This window comes from Trichosurus vulpecula, chromosome 4, assembly GCF_011100635.1.
Source record: "Trichosurus vulpecula isolate mTriVul1 chromosome 4, mTriVul1.pri, whole genome shotgun sequence".
NCBI lineage: Eukaryota > Metazoa > Chordata > Mammalia > Diprotodontia > Phalangeridae > Trichosurus > Trichosurus vulpecula.
This window is the reverse complement of record NC_050576.1, coordinates 295528044-295544957: the sequence shown is the minus strand read 5'-3', so window position 1 is coordinate 295544957 and position 16914 is coordinate 295528044. Positions and strand designations below refer to the sequence as shown.

The 16914-nt window shown below is 37.8% G+C and overlaps 1 protein-coding gene across 4 annotated transcripts in view; it reads left to right on the top strand.

Moving 5' to 3' along the window:
- ZDBF2 (zinc finger DBF-type containing 2) overlaps positions 1 to 16012 on the top strand; it is a 73254-nt gene extending 57242 nt beyond the window's left edge. For 3 of the 4 annotated variants that reach the window (XM_036757370.1, XM_036757372.1, XM_036757371.1), the window contains exon 9: positions 96 to 16012. In XM_036757370.1, the coding sequence (XP_036613265.1) occupies positions 96 to 12309 (12214 nt within the window). In that variant the 3' untranslated portion in view covers positions 12310 to 16012. The remainder of the gene's footprint in view (positions 1 to 95) is intronic. The other variant, XM_036757374.1, reaches the window with a different exon arrangement.
- Positions 16013 to 16914: the final 902 nt, after the last annotated feature.

Sequence of the window (16914 nt, the reverse complement as noted above, 5' to 3'; positions counted from 1 at the left end):
CTGAAGCTCTTGAACATCTTTTATTTCTAATTTTAAGTGTACTTTAGAATATATGTAATATATGTAAAATGAAATTTTTTTCCCCCATATTTTAGACCAACATATGATGACATACCACTTCTCAGCCGTCCATCACTTCCCAAGGATGCTCAATTGGATATTGATCAGGTTCCAGAAAAGAGGGCTGAGAAGGAAACTCTTGGTGACAGAGAAGATTCGTCTATGAAGGACTTGAAATCCACTGAAGATTCATGTTCTTCTTGTAAATCCCAGAAGGATATGGAGGAGGTTTCTCTTCGACATTCAGTTATCCAGACAAGAGTAAATGAAGAGCAGCTGTCTACAGAAGACTCTCAGGAGGAGACCATGTGCGTCGATAACAACATGCAAAAGCACACTCCTGACGAAAACATTCAAACTACAAGTAGTAGCCATAAAATACATTTTACACCAGTGATTACAGAGCTCCCCAGTTCTGTAAATTCTTTACCTCGAGATCCTGTTGTTAGTCCGGTTATGACTGAATGTGCCAGTTTATCATCCCCAGAAACTCATTCGGTTTCAGTAATCAAATGTACCCCAAACAGGAGCGATACGTGCAATCAGGATGTACAGTTGGACAAAAGTTCTAACTCTTTTGAGTCATCACTCCAGTTAGGAACCTCTTCAGTTTTACGTCAGAGCCCTAAAGTTGGACAAGGGAACTCTTTCGATATGACCTCAGGTAAATCATTTTTGCAACGAGATGGTTTACAATCTCAGGGTAAAACTTGGGAGGTTGACTTTCAACTCAGGAAACCTATGGGTACTGGTGGCTCACTAAAATTTGATTCAGGCCCCAAAGTAGGAGAAAATGTAGAAACAAAATTGAGCAGTGTGAGTATGGGTACTGGTGGCTCACAAAACTTTAAGTCTATCATCAAATTTGCAAAAAGCTCAGCCACAAAGTTGAGCAGTATTGGTGTTGAAACTGGTGGCTCATTAAAGATTGATTCAACCCCTAAAGTAGGAGAAAACTCAAAAACGAAGTTTAGTAATATTGATGTGGTTACTGGTAGCTCATTAAGCCATAATTCAACCCCTATATTAGAAGAAAATTCTAAAAAAAAGGTGAGCAACATTGCTATGGGAACTGGTGGCTTACTAAATACTGATTTCACTCCCAAATTAGAAAAAAAATCACACAAAAAATTCAGAAATACTAGTATGGGCATTAGGGGCTCTCTAAAGCTTGATTTAACCCCTAAAGTAGGAGAAAACTCTAAAACAGAGTTAAGTAATACGAGTCTGACTACTGGTAACTCACTTGAGGCAACCCCAAAACCAGGAAAAAACTCAGAAACAGAATTGACTAGTATGGATATAAATATTGAAGATTCAAGAAATTTTAAGTCAATCATCAGATTTGGAAAAAACTCAGAACCAAAGTTGAGCATTGTTGGTATGGGAACTAGTAGCTCACTAAATTTTGAGGCAACTCCCCAAATAGGAGAAACCTCCCAAATTAATTTAAGCAATATTGGTTTGGATAGTGGTGGCTCACTAAACCTTCACTCAACTCCTCTACTAGGAGAAATCTCAAAAACAAAATTGAGCAGTATTGGTATGAGTACCAGTGGCTCACAAAACATTGAGTCAACTCCCAAAGTAGGAGAAAATCCAGACACACAATTGAGCAATATAGGTATAGGTACTGGTGACTCACAAAAGTTTAGATCAATCTTTAGATTTGGAAAAGGCTTAGAAACAAAATTGAGCAGTATTGATAAGGAAAGTGATGGCTCACTAAATTTTGAGTTAATCCCTCACTTAGGAGAAAATTCAAAAACAAAGTTAAGTAGTATTGAAAAACATAAGACTGAGTCACTAAACTTTGAGCCAGCCTCAAAATTGGGAAAAAATACAGAAACAGAGTTGAGGGATATAGGCACAGGTACTGGTAGCTCACAAAACTTTAAGTCAATCATCAGATTTGGACAGAATTCAGGAACAAAACTGGGCCATACAGGTATGGAAACTGGTGGCTCAGTAAACTTTGAGTCAAATTACCAATTAAGAGAAAACTCAGAAACAGAGTTAGGCAGTATTGGTATGGAGACTGGTGGCTCACTTAACTTTGAGCCATCCCTCAATCTAGGAAAAAAATTAGAAATGAAATTCAGCAGTATGGGTACTGGTGGCTCAGAAGATGTTGAGGTAACTCCCAAAATAGGAGAAAACTCAAAACCAAAGATGAGCTTTATTGATGTAGGAACTGGTGACCCACTAAACTTTGAAATAGCCACCAAGCTGGGAGGAAATTCAGAAAGAAAGTTATGCAGTATGAGTACTGGTAGCTCACAAAATTTTAAGTCAATAATCAAATTTGGCCAAAACTCAGAAACAAAATTGAGCAGTATGGGTATGGACACTGGTACCTCGGGAAACTTTAGATCAATCATCAGATATGGAGAAAGCTCAGAAACAAAATTGAAAAGCATTCATATGGGAACTGGTGGCTCACAAAACTTTGAGTCAACTTCCAAATTAAGAGAAAACTCAAAAACAAAACTGAGCAATACTGGTATAGATACTAGTGGTTCAAGAAACATTGAATCAATCCCCAAATTTGGAGAAAGCTCAGAAGCAACGTTGAGCAGTACAGGTATGGTTGGCTCACACAACTTTGAATCAATCATTAAATTTGGAGTAAGTTCAGAAACAAGGTTGAGCAGGATAGGTATGGGTGTTGGTGGCATACCAAACATTGAGGCAACTCCCAAATTAAGAGAAGATTCGGAGACAAAATTGACTAGCATGTGTTTAGGTACTGGCGGCTCACCAGACTTTGAGTCATTTCCCAAATTAGGAGAAGGGTCAGAAACAAAGTTGAACAGTATAGAAATGGGTATTTGTGGTTCACCAAACATTGAGGCAACTTCCAAATTAAGGGAAAACTCAGAAACAAAATTGAGCAGTGTTAATTTGGGTGCTGGTGGCTCACAAAACCTTCAGTCGATCATTAGATTTGGAGAAAGCCCCAAAACAAAATTAAGCAATATTAGTATGGGTACTAGTGGCTCACTAAACTTTGGTTCAACCCTTCAATTAGAAGAAAAGTCAGAAATAAAGTCGAGCAGCACTTCTATGGGTAGTGACTTCTCAAGAAACTTAAAGACAGTTCCCAAATTAAGAAAAGACTCTAAAACAAAATTGAGCAGTATTAGTAAGGATTCTGGTGGTTCACCAAACTCTGAATCATCCCTCAAACTAGGAGAAAGTTCAGAAATAAATTTTAGCAGTGTGGGCATGGACCCTAGTGGCTTATTAAATTTTGAATCAGTCATCAGACTAGGAGAAAGCTCAGAAAGAAAGTTGACCTGTATGAATATGGGCACTGATAGTTCACTGAAATTGGAGTCAACCCCTAAATTAGGAACAAATTCAGAAGCAAAGTTGAGTAGTACCAGTATCGGGACTGTTGGCCCACAAAAATTTGAGTCGGTCATCAGATTAGGAGGTAGTTCAGAAACAGAGTTGAACACTTTTCATAAAAGTACTGGTGGCTCTCTAAAAGCCAGATCAGTCATCAGATCAGGACAAAGCTCAGAAACAAAGTTGGGCAGTATTGATAACAGTACTGTTGGCTTGCTAAAGGCTGAGTCAGTCATCAAATTAGGACAAAGCTCAGAAACAAAGCCGAGTAGGATGCTTGTGGCCACTGGTAGCTCGTTAAACTTTGAGGCAACCCCCAGACTGGTAGAAAAATCAGAAACAAATTTGAGCAGTTTGGGTATGGACACTGGAAAAGTGCAGTCAGTCATCAAATTAGGAGAAAGCTTAGAAACAAAGTTGAACAATACGAGTATGGAAACTGGTAGCTCACTGAAAATTGAGTCCACTCCCAAATTAGGAGAAAACCCAGAAACAAGGTTAATAAGTACAAGTATGAGTACTGAGTCAACCTCCAAACTAGGAGAAAACTCAAAAACAAAGTTATTCGGCACGGGTGTAGATATTAGTGGCCCACTAAACTTTGAGTCAGCTCTCACACTAGGAAAAAAGTCAGAAACCGGGTTGATAAGTATGGGTATGGGCACTGGTAGCTCACTAAACTTTGAGTCAACTCCCAAACCAGAAGCAAATTCAGGAACAAAGTTAACCAGTATGGTTATAGGGACTGGTAGCTCACTTAACTTTGAGTCTTCACCTAAACTAGGAAAAAACTTAGAAAATACGTGGAGTTGTATGGGTTTGGGTGCTGGTGGCTCATTAAAATTTAAGTTAGCTCCAAAGTTAGGAGTAAATGCAGAAACAAAATTTGTTAGTAAGGGTATGGAGACTGGTAATTCATTCAACTTTCTGTCAGCTCCCAAATTAGGAAAAAACTCAGATACTAAGTTGAGAGGCATGGGTATGAGTACTGCTGAGTCACTAAAACCTGAGTCAACCTCTAAACTAGGAGCAAAATCAGAGACAAAATTGTGCCATATCAGTATGCGGACTGGTCGCTCAGTGAAATTTCAGTCAGCTCCCAAAAGAGGAGAAAACTCAGAGTCAATGTGGATCAGTATGGGGTTGGGGACAAGTGGCTCTGTAAATTTAGAATCAACTCCCAGCCTAGAAGAAAATCTAGAAACAATGTTGAGCCGTATGTGTATGGGAGCTGGTGGCTCTCTGCACATAGAGTCAGCTCCCAGATTAGGAACAAACTCAGAAGTAAGTTTTACCAGTTTTGGTATGGGGACTGGTGGCTCAAGAATGCTTGAGTCAAGTCCGAAATTAAAGGCAGAGTCAGGGACAAAATTGAGTCATGTGGGAATGGGCCACTCACTAAAAGTTGAGTCAACTCCCAGACTTGGAGAAAATTCAGAGATAAAATTGATCAGTATGGATATGGGGACTTTTCACTCAGTAAATTTCAAGTCAACTCCCAAATTAGGAGGAAACTCAAAAACAAAATTGATTAGTGTGGGTGTGCAGACTTTTGGCCCTGTAAACTTTGAGTCTGCTCCCAAATTAGGAGGAAACTTAGAAACGATGTTCAGCCATATGGATGTGGGAACACACGGCTCCATAAACTTTGAGTCCACTTCCAACCTAGGAGCCAACTTAGAAACAAGATTTTTCAGTATGGATATGGGGACTGATGACTCAGGAAACTCCAAATCAACTCCAAAATTAGGAGAAAACTCAAAGACAAAGCTCATCCGTATGGGCATGTGGACTGGTAGCTCACTAAACTTTGAGTCAGCTCCCCACGTAGGAAGAAATTCTGAAACAAGATTATTCAGTATGAATATGGGGACTGGTGGCTCGGAAAAGTTGGGATCAACTTCAAAATTAGGAGAAAACTCAAAAGCAAAGCTGATCCGTATGGGTATGTGGACTAGTGGTTCCCTTAACTTTTCATCTACTCCCAAACTGGGAGCACACTCAGGAACAAAGTTTTCCGGCATTAGTATGGGGACTGGTGGTTTGATAAACTTAAAGTCAACGCCCAAATTAAGAACAAACTCTGAAACAAAGTTTACTAGTTTTGGTGTTGGGGCTGGTGGCTCACTAAAGTTTGAGACTGCTCCCAACGTAGAAGACAACTCAGAAAAGAAGTTTACCAGTGTTGGTGTAGGGACTGGTAGTTCATTAAAATTTGAGTTGGCCCACAAATTAAAAGCAAGGTCAGGATTAAAAGTAAGCCGTGCAGGTATGGGGGTTTGTCGATCAATTAAGTTTACTGCCGCTCCCAAACTAGGAGAAAACTCAGAAACGATGATGACCAGTGTTGGTACGCAGTGTAGTGGCTCATTCAACTTTGAGTCAGTTCTCAAAGGGACCGGTGACTCAGTAAGCTTTCAGTCAACTCCCAAACTAGGAGGAAATTCAGAAGCAAGGTGGATCGATGTGGGGATAGGAACTGGTGATTCCCCAGACTTGAAGTCCACTCCCAAAGTAGAGGAAAGCTTAGAAACAAAGTTAGTAAGTATGGATTTGGGGACTAGTGGCTCAGTAAACTATTTGTCCACTTCAAAACTAAGAGAAAACTCAGAAACAAAGTTGACTAGCATTGGTGTGGGTACTAGTGACTCAGTAAACTTTGAGTCAACTACCAAAGTAGGAAAACATTTAGAAACTAGTGTGAGTTCTTTTGTAATGGGAACCCATAGCTCTTCAAACTTTGAATCAAGTCCCATACTCAGAACAAACTCAAAATCGGCATTGACTAGTGTGGGTTTGGGGACTGGTAGCTCACTAAATTTTGAAACTCCTCCCAAACAAGGAGAAAACTCAGAACAAAAGTTCATTGTTACTAGTGTGGGAACTAGTAGCCCACTAACTGTTGAACTACCTCCCAACCAAGGAGAAAATTCAGAAACAAGGTTTATTGATATGGATGTGGGAACTAAAGACTCAGTTGAGTCAACTCCCAAAGTAGGAGAAGATTCAGAAACAGAGTTGATGAGCATGAGTTTGGAGACTGGTAGCTCAGTGAACTTTGAGTCAACTCCTAAACTAGGAGAAAACTCACAGAGAAGGTTTGTCATTATGGATGTAGGGACTAGTGGCCCACTAAATGTTGATTCACCTCCCAGATTAGGAGAAAATGCAGAAACAAGGTTAATCCATGTGGGTATAGGGCTTGGTGGCTTACCAAATTTTGAGTCAACTCCTAGGGTAGGAGAAAGTTCAGACACAAAGTCGATGAGTATGGGTTTGGGGTCTGGTAGCTCAGTAAACTTGGAGTCAGCTTCCAAAGTAGGAAACAACTTAGGAGCTATGTTAGGCTGTATTGTTACAGCAACCAGGAGCTCACCAAATCTTGAGGCAACTCCCATACCTAAAACAGACTCAGAAGCAGTGTTGACTGATGTTGGAGTGGAAACTGGTAGTTCACTTGATTTTGAATCAACCCAGAGACTGGGAGAAAATTCACAAAGAAGATTGGTTATTACGGGTTTGGGGAATAGTGGCCAACTAAACATTGATTCATCTCCCAGATTAGAAGAAAATTCAGAAACAAGTTTAATCAATGTGGGTATAGGAACTGGTGGCTCAAACTTTGAGTTAGCTCCCAAAATAGAGGAAAGCTCAGAAACAGAGTTCATCAGTATGGATTTGGGTACTAGTGGCTCAGTAAACTTTGAGTCAAATCCCAAATTAAGAGAAAACTCGGAAACAGACTTGATCAGTATGAATTTGGGGACTGATAGCTCACCAAACTTTGAATCAGCTCCTAAATTAGGAGAAAACTCAAAAATAAAGTTGATCAGTATGTGTTTGGGGAATGGTAGCTCAGTAATCTTGGAGTCAAATGCCAAATTGGAAGAAGACTCAGAAACAAAGTTGGTCAGTATAAGTTTGAGGACTGGTAGCCCAGTAGACTTTGAGTCAATTCGCAAAGTAGGAAAAAGTCTAGAAATGATATTGAATTCATCAAACTTTGAGGCACCTAGAGCGGACTCAAAAACATCGTTGACTGATACTGGAGCATGTAGCTCAGTAAACTTTGAGTCAACTCCCAAAGTAGGAAAAAACTTAGAAACTGTGTTCAGCTGTGTTGTTACAGCAACTAGAAGCTCACCAAATATTGAACCAAGTCCCATATCTAGAGCAGAATCAGAAACGTTGACTGAAATTGGAATGGAGCCTGGTAGCTCACTAAATTTTGAGTCAATTCTTAACCAAGGAGAAAATTCAGAACCAAAGTTAATCAGTGTGGGTGTAGGAACTGATGGCTTTCCAAACTTTAAGTTATCTCCCAAAGTAGAAGAAACAGAGTTTATCAGCATGAATTTTGGGACTGGTAGCCCAGTAAACTTTGAGTCAGTGCCCAAAGTAGAAAAAAACTTAGAAATTGCATTGAAATCACCAAAACCTGAGCCGAGTCCCATACCTAAAGCAGACTCAGAAACATTGTTGACTGAAATTGGAATGGAGACTGATAGCTCACTAAATTTTGAGTCAGTTCTTAACAAAGGAGAAAATTCAGAACCAGGGTTAATCAGCGTGGGTGTAGGAGCTGATGGCTTACCCAACTTTAAGTTATCTCCAAAAGTAGAGGAAACAGAGTTGGTCAGTATGGATTTGGGGACTGATAGCTCAGTAATCTTTGAGTCAAATCCCCAATTAGAAAAATACTCAGAAACAAAGTTATTCAGTGTGGGTTTGAGGACTGGTAGCCCGGTAAACTTTGACTTAGTTCCCAAAATAGAAAAAAACTTAGAAATTATGTTGAAATCACCAAAACCTGAGCCAAGTCCCAAACTTAAAGCAGATTCAGAAACAGTGTTTACTGATACTAGAATGGGAACTGACAGCTCACTAAACTTTGAGTCAGTTCTGAACAAAGGAGAAAATTCAGAACCGGGGTTAATCAGTGTGGGTGTAGGAACCGATGGCTTACCAAACTTTAAGTTATCTCCCAAAGTAGAGGAAACAGAGTTGGTCAGTATGGATTTGGGGACTGGTAGCTCAGTAAACTTTGAGTCAGTGCCCAAAGTAGAAAAAAACTTAGAAACTATATTGAAATCACCAAAACTTGAGCCAAGTCCCATACTTAGAGCAGATTCAGAGACCGATACTGGAATGGGAACTGGTAGCTCACTAAATTTTGAGTCAGTTCACAACAAAGGACAAAATTCAGAACTAGGGTTAATCAATGTGGGTGTAGGAACTGATGGCTTACCAAACTTCAAGTTATCTCCAAAAGTAGAAGAAACAGAGTTGGTCTGTGCGAATTTGGGGACTGGTGGCTCAGTAATCTTTGAGTCAAATCTCCAATTAGAAAAAGACTCAGAAACGAAGTTGGTCAATGTAGATTTGAGGACTGGTAACCCAGTAAACTTTGGGTCAGTGCCCAAAGTAGAAAAAAACTTAGAAACTATGTTGAAATCACCAAAATCTGAGCCAAATCCCATGCCTAGAGGAGATTCAGAAACACTGTTGACTGATATTGGAGTGGGTACTTGTAGCTCACTAAACTTTGAGTCAACCCCCAAACAAGAAGAAAATTCAGAATCAGGGTTAATCAATATGGGTATGGGGATTGATGGCTCATTAAACTTTGAACCCACTTCTAATCTAGAAGAAAATACAGAAAGAAGTTTGATCAATATGGATATAGGAATTGATGACTTGTTAAACTTTCAGTCAATGTCCAATGTAGGAGAAAATTCAGAAACAGAGTTTGTCAGTAAGGGTATGGGAGCTGGTGGTTCATTCAACTTTGAATCACCTCCCAGATTTGGAGAAAACTTAGAGAATCTGATAAGCTATATTGTTATGGGGACTAGTGACTCAATAAACTGTAGGTCACCTTCCAGACTTGGAGCCAGCTTGGAAACAAATTTGACTAATATAGGTATGGAGATTGGTGGCTCATCAAACTTTGAGTCTGTTCCTAAGCTAGGAGAAAACTCGGAAACAGAGTTGACCAGTATGGATATAGGGACTGATGGCTCACTAAACTTTGAGTCGACTGACATTTTAGGAGAAAATTCAGAAACACTGTTGGCTATAATGGATATGGCGAGTGATTTACTGAACTTTGAGTCATCTCCAAAATTAGAGGAAAATTCAGAAGCCTTGTTGGCTAGTATTAATATAGGGGATGATGACTTACTAAACTTGGAATCAGCTGCTACATTAGGAGAAGACTCAGAAACATTGTTGTCCCTTATGGATATAGGGAATGATGGCTCATTTAACTTTGAGTCAGTTGCCAAATTAGGAGAAAATTTAGAAACAAACTTGACTAAAATGGATATGGGGACTGATGGCTCACCAAAGTTTAAGTCAACTACCAAATTAGAAGAACATTCAGAAATAGCATTGATCTGTATGGATTTGGGTGCTGATAAGCTACTAATTGAGTCAACTCCCAAACTAGGAGAAAAGTCAGAAACAAAGTTGGGCAGTGTGGGTATGGGGACTGTTGGCTCACTAACCTCTGAGTCAATTCCCAAACGAGGAGAAAATTCAGAAACCATGGTGAGCAATATAGGTATGGGGACTAGTGACTCATTAAACTGTGAGTCAATTCCCAAACTAAGGGAAATCTCAGAAACAGTGGTGAGCAGTGTGGGTATGGGTACTGTTGGCTCACTGAATTTTGATTCAACTCCCAAAGTAGGAGAAAACTTAGAAACAAAATTGAGCATTATGTGTATGGGTACTGGTGGCTCACTAAACTTTGAGTCCACCCCCACATTAGGAGAAAACTCAGAAACAAAGTTGAGCAGTATTGGTACAGTTCCTGGTAACGAAGTCGTTGAAGACGTCATTCTGCCCAATATACAGTCCAGCCAAGAGGAGGAGAGTTCCTTTTTTAATATATCTGCCATTTTGGATCATGAAAGTACAACAGATTCTGAAATGAGTTTTGATTGTGATGCCCCATTTCAACCAGTATCTGACCAGCATACATTAGCTGTGAAAGAAATAGATCTTCTGACAGAGGTGCATGTTGACCTGGAAGATGAGAACTATCAATCTCGCTTGAGCTCTGTCCTCAAAGTTGATTCCACAGAGGACACACAACAAGCAAATGTGAATATAGTGGAACCCTGTGATGAGCCAGTGCTTCCTGCACTTCCTCATGTGCCTCCTTCTTTTGTGGGAAAAACATGGACTCAAATAATGTATGAAGATGACTTAAAAATTGAAGCTATGGTGCGTGAATTCCGGGAAGGTCGGAATTTCCGTTGTTACTTTAATGATGAGCCCGAGACTAAGAAAACAAGCAAAAATAAGCAGAAAAGTGGGAAGTCAGCTAATGCACTGCCAGAAATTAATGATACTGCAAGCGTTTGTAGTTTTGGCAACTTTTCTGAGGCCTCAGATACGCTATGCAATGCTCCACCAGCTAAGAGGCCTAAGAAGCGAACGTGGCGCATGGCCTCTCGATGCCAAGTTGTTAAAGTCAGCCATGGGACTCAGACAAGTGCGATAGACTATACAGCATTTGGAAGACACATGTTTACTGAGCAAGAGCTATTGGACAATGAGACAGGTATTTGGTTGGAGAACGATAGGACGCCAAACACAAGTACCAGATTTTGTACACTTAAACTCCCTGAATCATATACCAAAATTTTGAGTCCTGTGCAGCCTGAGACAGTAGTTTATGTTCTTTCTTGCCCAGAGACTAATCAGAATAAAGCAATTCTTGATGAACTCAAAATGAAAAGAAGCCACAATTCCATAGATAATGATTCTATAAAATATAAATACAAACGATGTTCTTTTAAATATTATGATTCAGTGACTAATCGAGTCCTGAAAACAATTCCTACTGACTTATTAGGAGAAAAGGATAAAAAACCTGCCCATGTGAGACAGCTGTTTCGAAGTCTCAACCTAAATGTCAAGTTGAACAAAGGTGTTGCTTCTCAGAAAGAATGTTTACCAGCTAGCCAGTCTTCTAATTTGTTAGACTTTGATAGCTCTGCTTCAGATCCAGATAAAGGAGATGATTTAACATCAAGCCAAAAGTTGGATGGATCTTCCCTTTCCTCAGCTGAAGGAGATGATTTAACATCAAGTCAAAAGCTGGATGGACCTTCCCTTTCTTCAGAGGATTGTGAAGTTTCGGTTGATAGCCCTGAAGATGCGTCTTATCAGCAGTCAGCAGTCTCACCTGTAAAAACTACGCATGTTCCCATAGAAAGTTATTCCAGATCAGCTTTATATAAGCACAGGGTTGCCAAAACACCTGTAAAGTCAATCAGAAGTGACCTACTAGTGAAGAAGAATCCAAAGAAAATCTGGAAAAGGAAGGAGGCAAGTAGTAAGAACACAGGTTTTTCCAAAAAGGCTTGTGGACCTATGGTCCTCCATCACGGAATTGCTAGAATAAGAATTAAAAATACTTCGGGGAGACAAATACCCTGGGTTAGGAGCAGAAAGAATGAGATGATAAGAAAATATATATCACCTTTGCTCTCTAAATATTCTGCCGTTTTGGGTTGTGGACATCTAGCTAGAAAAACTATTGTGGGAAAGTACCTGAGGACGCAAAAACTTGATTTTAAAATGCTAAAGAAGAGGAAAAGACCCAGGAAAATGTTCTTGAACTCCACAGTCACATCAGGTGCTACTGAAATGCCAGAGGGAGCCTCAGCAGAGTCTATTCTGGAACAGTCAGAGTGGACTTCTTCCAAAGTTACCAGGTGGGAGGTGAGTGATGATCAGAGACTACTTAGCACAGAAAACCAGCCTTCTAGAACTGCTACACTACCTGCTTTATCTTGTCCTACTGGGACACCATTATTTAACACAGAAACTCTTTCCTTGCCAACAACCAGTGGCAAGTTGAACGAGAAAATGAACTGAAGTTTTTTGTGCTGTCTAGTTGAGGATTCAAAATCCTCAGCTAAATTATATATTTTAAATTAATAAGCTAATAACTCAGTTCACATGGCTGGGATATGGGCACAGTACACATTGCACTGTTTTGCTATAAATGTTTTTTCAGAAGTTTTGTATTTGTTTGAATTTAGCACTTAGGGCCTTATTTTTAGACTTAAATGCACTTGTTGTCCACCCCTTTCTGCAGAAAAACTGTGATCTTGTATAATATTATAATTTAGTATAAAATATTAAAATTGGCCCCCAGTTTGATGCTGTCCCTCTCAGTCTTTGTGATTGTACCTCCCGTATCCTCAGATCGTAATAAATTGTCAAAATGACACCCAGGAAATAGAGTAAAACAAATGCTGTCATATTTTTAATGACAAATTGGTGGTTGTACGCACATATGATATATGTGTTTTAGGACTGCTTTGGGAGCAGTGTCAGTACAGTTTGAGACTAGCAAATGAAAATGAAGTATAGTTCAATCATAAGACTGGAAGGGACCATGAGATGTCCAATAGTGTATCCCCTGCCTTGTTGGTAGAATCTCAACTAAAGTATTAGGCAAATGAAAATTAACCTTGTTTTTGAAGACATGTACGGAAAGAAGTCCCAAAATCTCCCAGTTAACAAAAAATTGTCAAGCAGTTCTTTCAGCCATAGAATATGAAATCCCTCATGCCCTAATTTCATTCATTTGGACCAAATAAAAACAAAACAAAACAAAAAAAAAAGCCCAAATCCTTGTGATTTTACAATTAGTGACACTTTAGGTTTGTGGGTGGGAGGAAAATCCCTTCCCCCTGCCCCCCAAGTTTCTTTATTCTTGCTTCTGCTTCTTTGCTTTTTTTTTTTTCCTGCACATTGAAAATTTATTGTTTTAAATCTTAAACCCACAGAGAGCATGTAATTAAAATGTGAAGATACAGGCTATCTTATGACCTTATATTGTCCAAAAATAGAGATAGGGGTAGAGACTTGAGTTCATTGATACCGGGAACTCCATGATGAGGAAACTCCTAGCAGTGCAGGTTGGTACCTCATCTATAAAAGTCTTAGAGAGAGCTACCTAGAGCACTAAAAGGTTAAGTCATTTACCCAAGCTTACATGGCCAATATGTATCTGAAGTGGAACTTGATTCCAGGTTTTCCTTGTGCTGAGACCACCTCTTTATCACCTATAACACATCACCTCTCATATTTCAACAATATATGATGAAAAAGCCTATTCAGTTTTTTTGAGCTCTAATCAAATTTTATTGTTTATATAAGAAGGTACTAAATGATTTAATTATTCAGATTAAAAAAAACCTTGCTATTTCAAAAGATCTAACACTAGTTAGCATGCTGATATTAAATGCTAAAGCCTATTTTATAAACACTCACCTACATTCTTTCATCATTGGTATTCCTTAAAATTGTTAGCGGATTCCAGTGAGTCTACAGACAAGGAAAAAGAAATGTAATGTTTATAGTTTGTGATAATTACACTGACTTAAAATAGTATTACATCTTTATTCAGTAGACAACTTGGCCTGAAGAATTTATTTTCCTGACATATGAAAATCCTGAAGTAGGTCCCTTTTAAAATAACACTAATATTAGGGAATAGTACTAATTCATTTTGTAGGGTAACGTACAGTATACTTTTAATGTATGCAGCTGTGTTTCAAAGAACATGATCTTAGAAACAATGGGATAATACTATATTTTGCAAATTCTTACATTAAATCAGAAATAAGACTTAAAGAAAAGTTAAAATCTTAAAAAAACACTAACACTCATATGTAAATGTGCAAAACATGTCTTAATTTCTTTGCCCAAAATGCCATGGACCACTAACCCATAATGGCCTATAAAACTTTGGTCTCAGAAGAAAAGCATATCCTTTTACAGACAGGAAATAAAATTATTGGTATGTAAAAATACTCCTGGTGTGGGATGGGGTTGGGGTCTCTGATGCATATACTTTATTCCATTAAGTACTCTTAACAGTAATTCTGCATGCTTTTGTTAAAAGAAAAAAAAGAAATAATATATGTGAAAGCACTTTGGAAATAAATGCGCTACATAAGTGCAAGGTATTATTGTTATAGCCACTATGAAGGAGAATTCCTTATAATTCCAAAATGACCAAACATTTTAAAATTTGCAGATAAATAACTCTTAAAAAAGGATAGGGATACATTCTAAGCCTCAGTTTGGAAAAGAATCTTGTGGTTAAGTCTAAAACTATTGAAAATAAGAGGTTATGGTACAGTATTGATTATTTCTTTTCAGATTAGAATTCTGTTAGTATTTTATTAATAATAATAGCTTTCATTTATATAGCGCTTGGTTACAAAGCACTTTACATACATTATAAGAGTTTTAGAATACAATTATAATTTAACTCAAAATTATATGGAAATTTATTGCTAGCAGAATTTTGTATGATATAAGAAATGCCTTTTCTGCCAAAATATATTCTTGCCCATTTTGCAGATTACACATTGAATCCTGATAGAGAATGTGTAATTATTTTGTATGTTTTATTGAGAATATACATGAAAACTTTTAATAGTAAAAAGTTGAGTGCCACTGTCATGAATAGTTAGTTAACTTTGTTCTTGTCCAATCATAGAGCTTTCTGTTGTTAACTCTGGTAAGATACACAAAGTACATGGACTATGTGATGTAAAAGATTGTTTTGCATTTGTGCATTTAAGTCCTTAATGTAAATAGGGCTCTGAATCAGGGTAACACTTTTTTTTTTATAAAGATCAACTATATTTAAGTAAACATTGAAATAATTATATATTTTCTTTTAAAACCAGTATAAAAACTAACAGTGTACTATTTTTTTAAAGAAAGACATTTGAAGGGTAAGTCTTGGTAAATTTTTGTTTTCAAAGATGTCCAGATAACAAAATTTATTGTGTGTTGAACATTGCCTATATTTTTTGTACATGTTAGAAACCTTTTCTGGGAATGCTCAAGAAATCTGAGAATTACGACAACCAAAGTACATTTTAAAGTTGGTTTGACAGTAAAGGAGCTAGTAACTTTAAAAACAAAAACAACAGCAGCAGCTTAGGAAATATGGCGTTGTGAACATTGATGGTGTGAAAAATACTGATACACTAAGAGAAATAATTTAAAAAAAGAATAGAGTATTCTTGCCCTAGTCAAACCAAGTAAAGTTAGTAATTTGTAATGTTTCATTTCATTTATCCATAATAAATGGCTCACTCTAACAACAATTGGTTTCACAATTGAAAATATCCTGCATCAGGGTACCATATAATACTATGTGGGATATTATAAAATTGTCATTTAGCATCGATTCACACATCCATGCAGCGCCTTTGGCCCTAGCAGTAGTTGTCTTTAAAGTTTAGGACTCTGGGGGTCTGAGGTTTCCTAAAGTGAGCAATTTCTATTCCCACTCTTACATAGGAGAAATAATTAGGAGAAAAATAGATTAAAATCCATTCAAGAAAAGAGTTAAAAATTGGAAAACATCCAATATAAATGTTTTGGGAATTTGGTACTAAAATGCAACTTAGGAAAATAGGGGTGATGTTTAATACTTCATTTAGATATTAGAATAATAGCGTATTTATCAAGCTGTGCCTTGAAGTATTCATGAATCTGTGTGTATATAGTACATATGTAAGTATATGTATGTGTGTTTGTAAATATCTGTGTGTTTGTATATATATAAATAATGTTTTATATATATAAAATAGACCTCATCCAGAAATAATTTCATGGTATTTTCTTGCATTTCTCTCTCTCTCTCTTTCACACACACACACACACACACACACAACCCTATGATCTAATTTTAATTTTGTTAGTATAAACATACTCTCTTCCGTTCATTGTATTGAGGGCAGTCCGCCCATAGCCATTTCATTTATTTTCCTAATATCTGAGATATAGACTTTTTTGTTATTCATTTTCAGCTATAAAAGAGATAAAAGAATTATAAATAATAGAATTTTAGTATTGGAAGAGTTCTTACAGATTATTTGCCTCAACTTCTCCCTTTAGAAACAAGGCCAAGATACTAAGGTTCAAAGTCACATAGCTTTACTGTGGCAAAACTAGTTGTAGAACTCATTGCTCTGGGTCTTCATTTGTACAAGGCAGCAATAGTAGCAGAGTGTTGGAAGTTAAGTCCGACAGGTGAGGTACTCAGTAAGTTTTCTGGAAACTTAAAAGCACTGTCTTATCTTAAAAAAGATCGTTGAAGTTAAATAATTATTTACACAATCTTATGGAATGAGAAGGGGCCATGGAAAGAGAACTAAATTTCAGGTCAAAGGCCTGGGTTTGAATGTCAGCTCTGCTACTTATCTTCTCTGTAACTTTGAGGAAATCACCTCAACTCTCTGGGCCTCAGTTTCTTTATCTCTAAAATCACAGTGTTGGAGTGGATAATCTCTAAGCTTTCAACCTTTGACCCTGCGAACCTAAATATTTTTGATTCCTTGTTTCTTTCCATTAAATGTCGTCATAGGATCATAGTTCCAGAACCAGAAGAGACTTTAACAGTCCATCTTATGTAACCCCTTCATTTTACAATTGGGGAAAGTG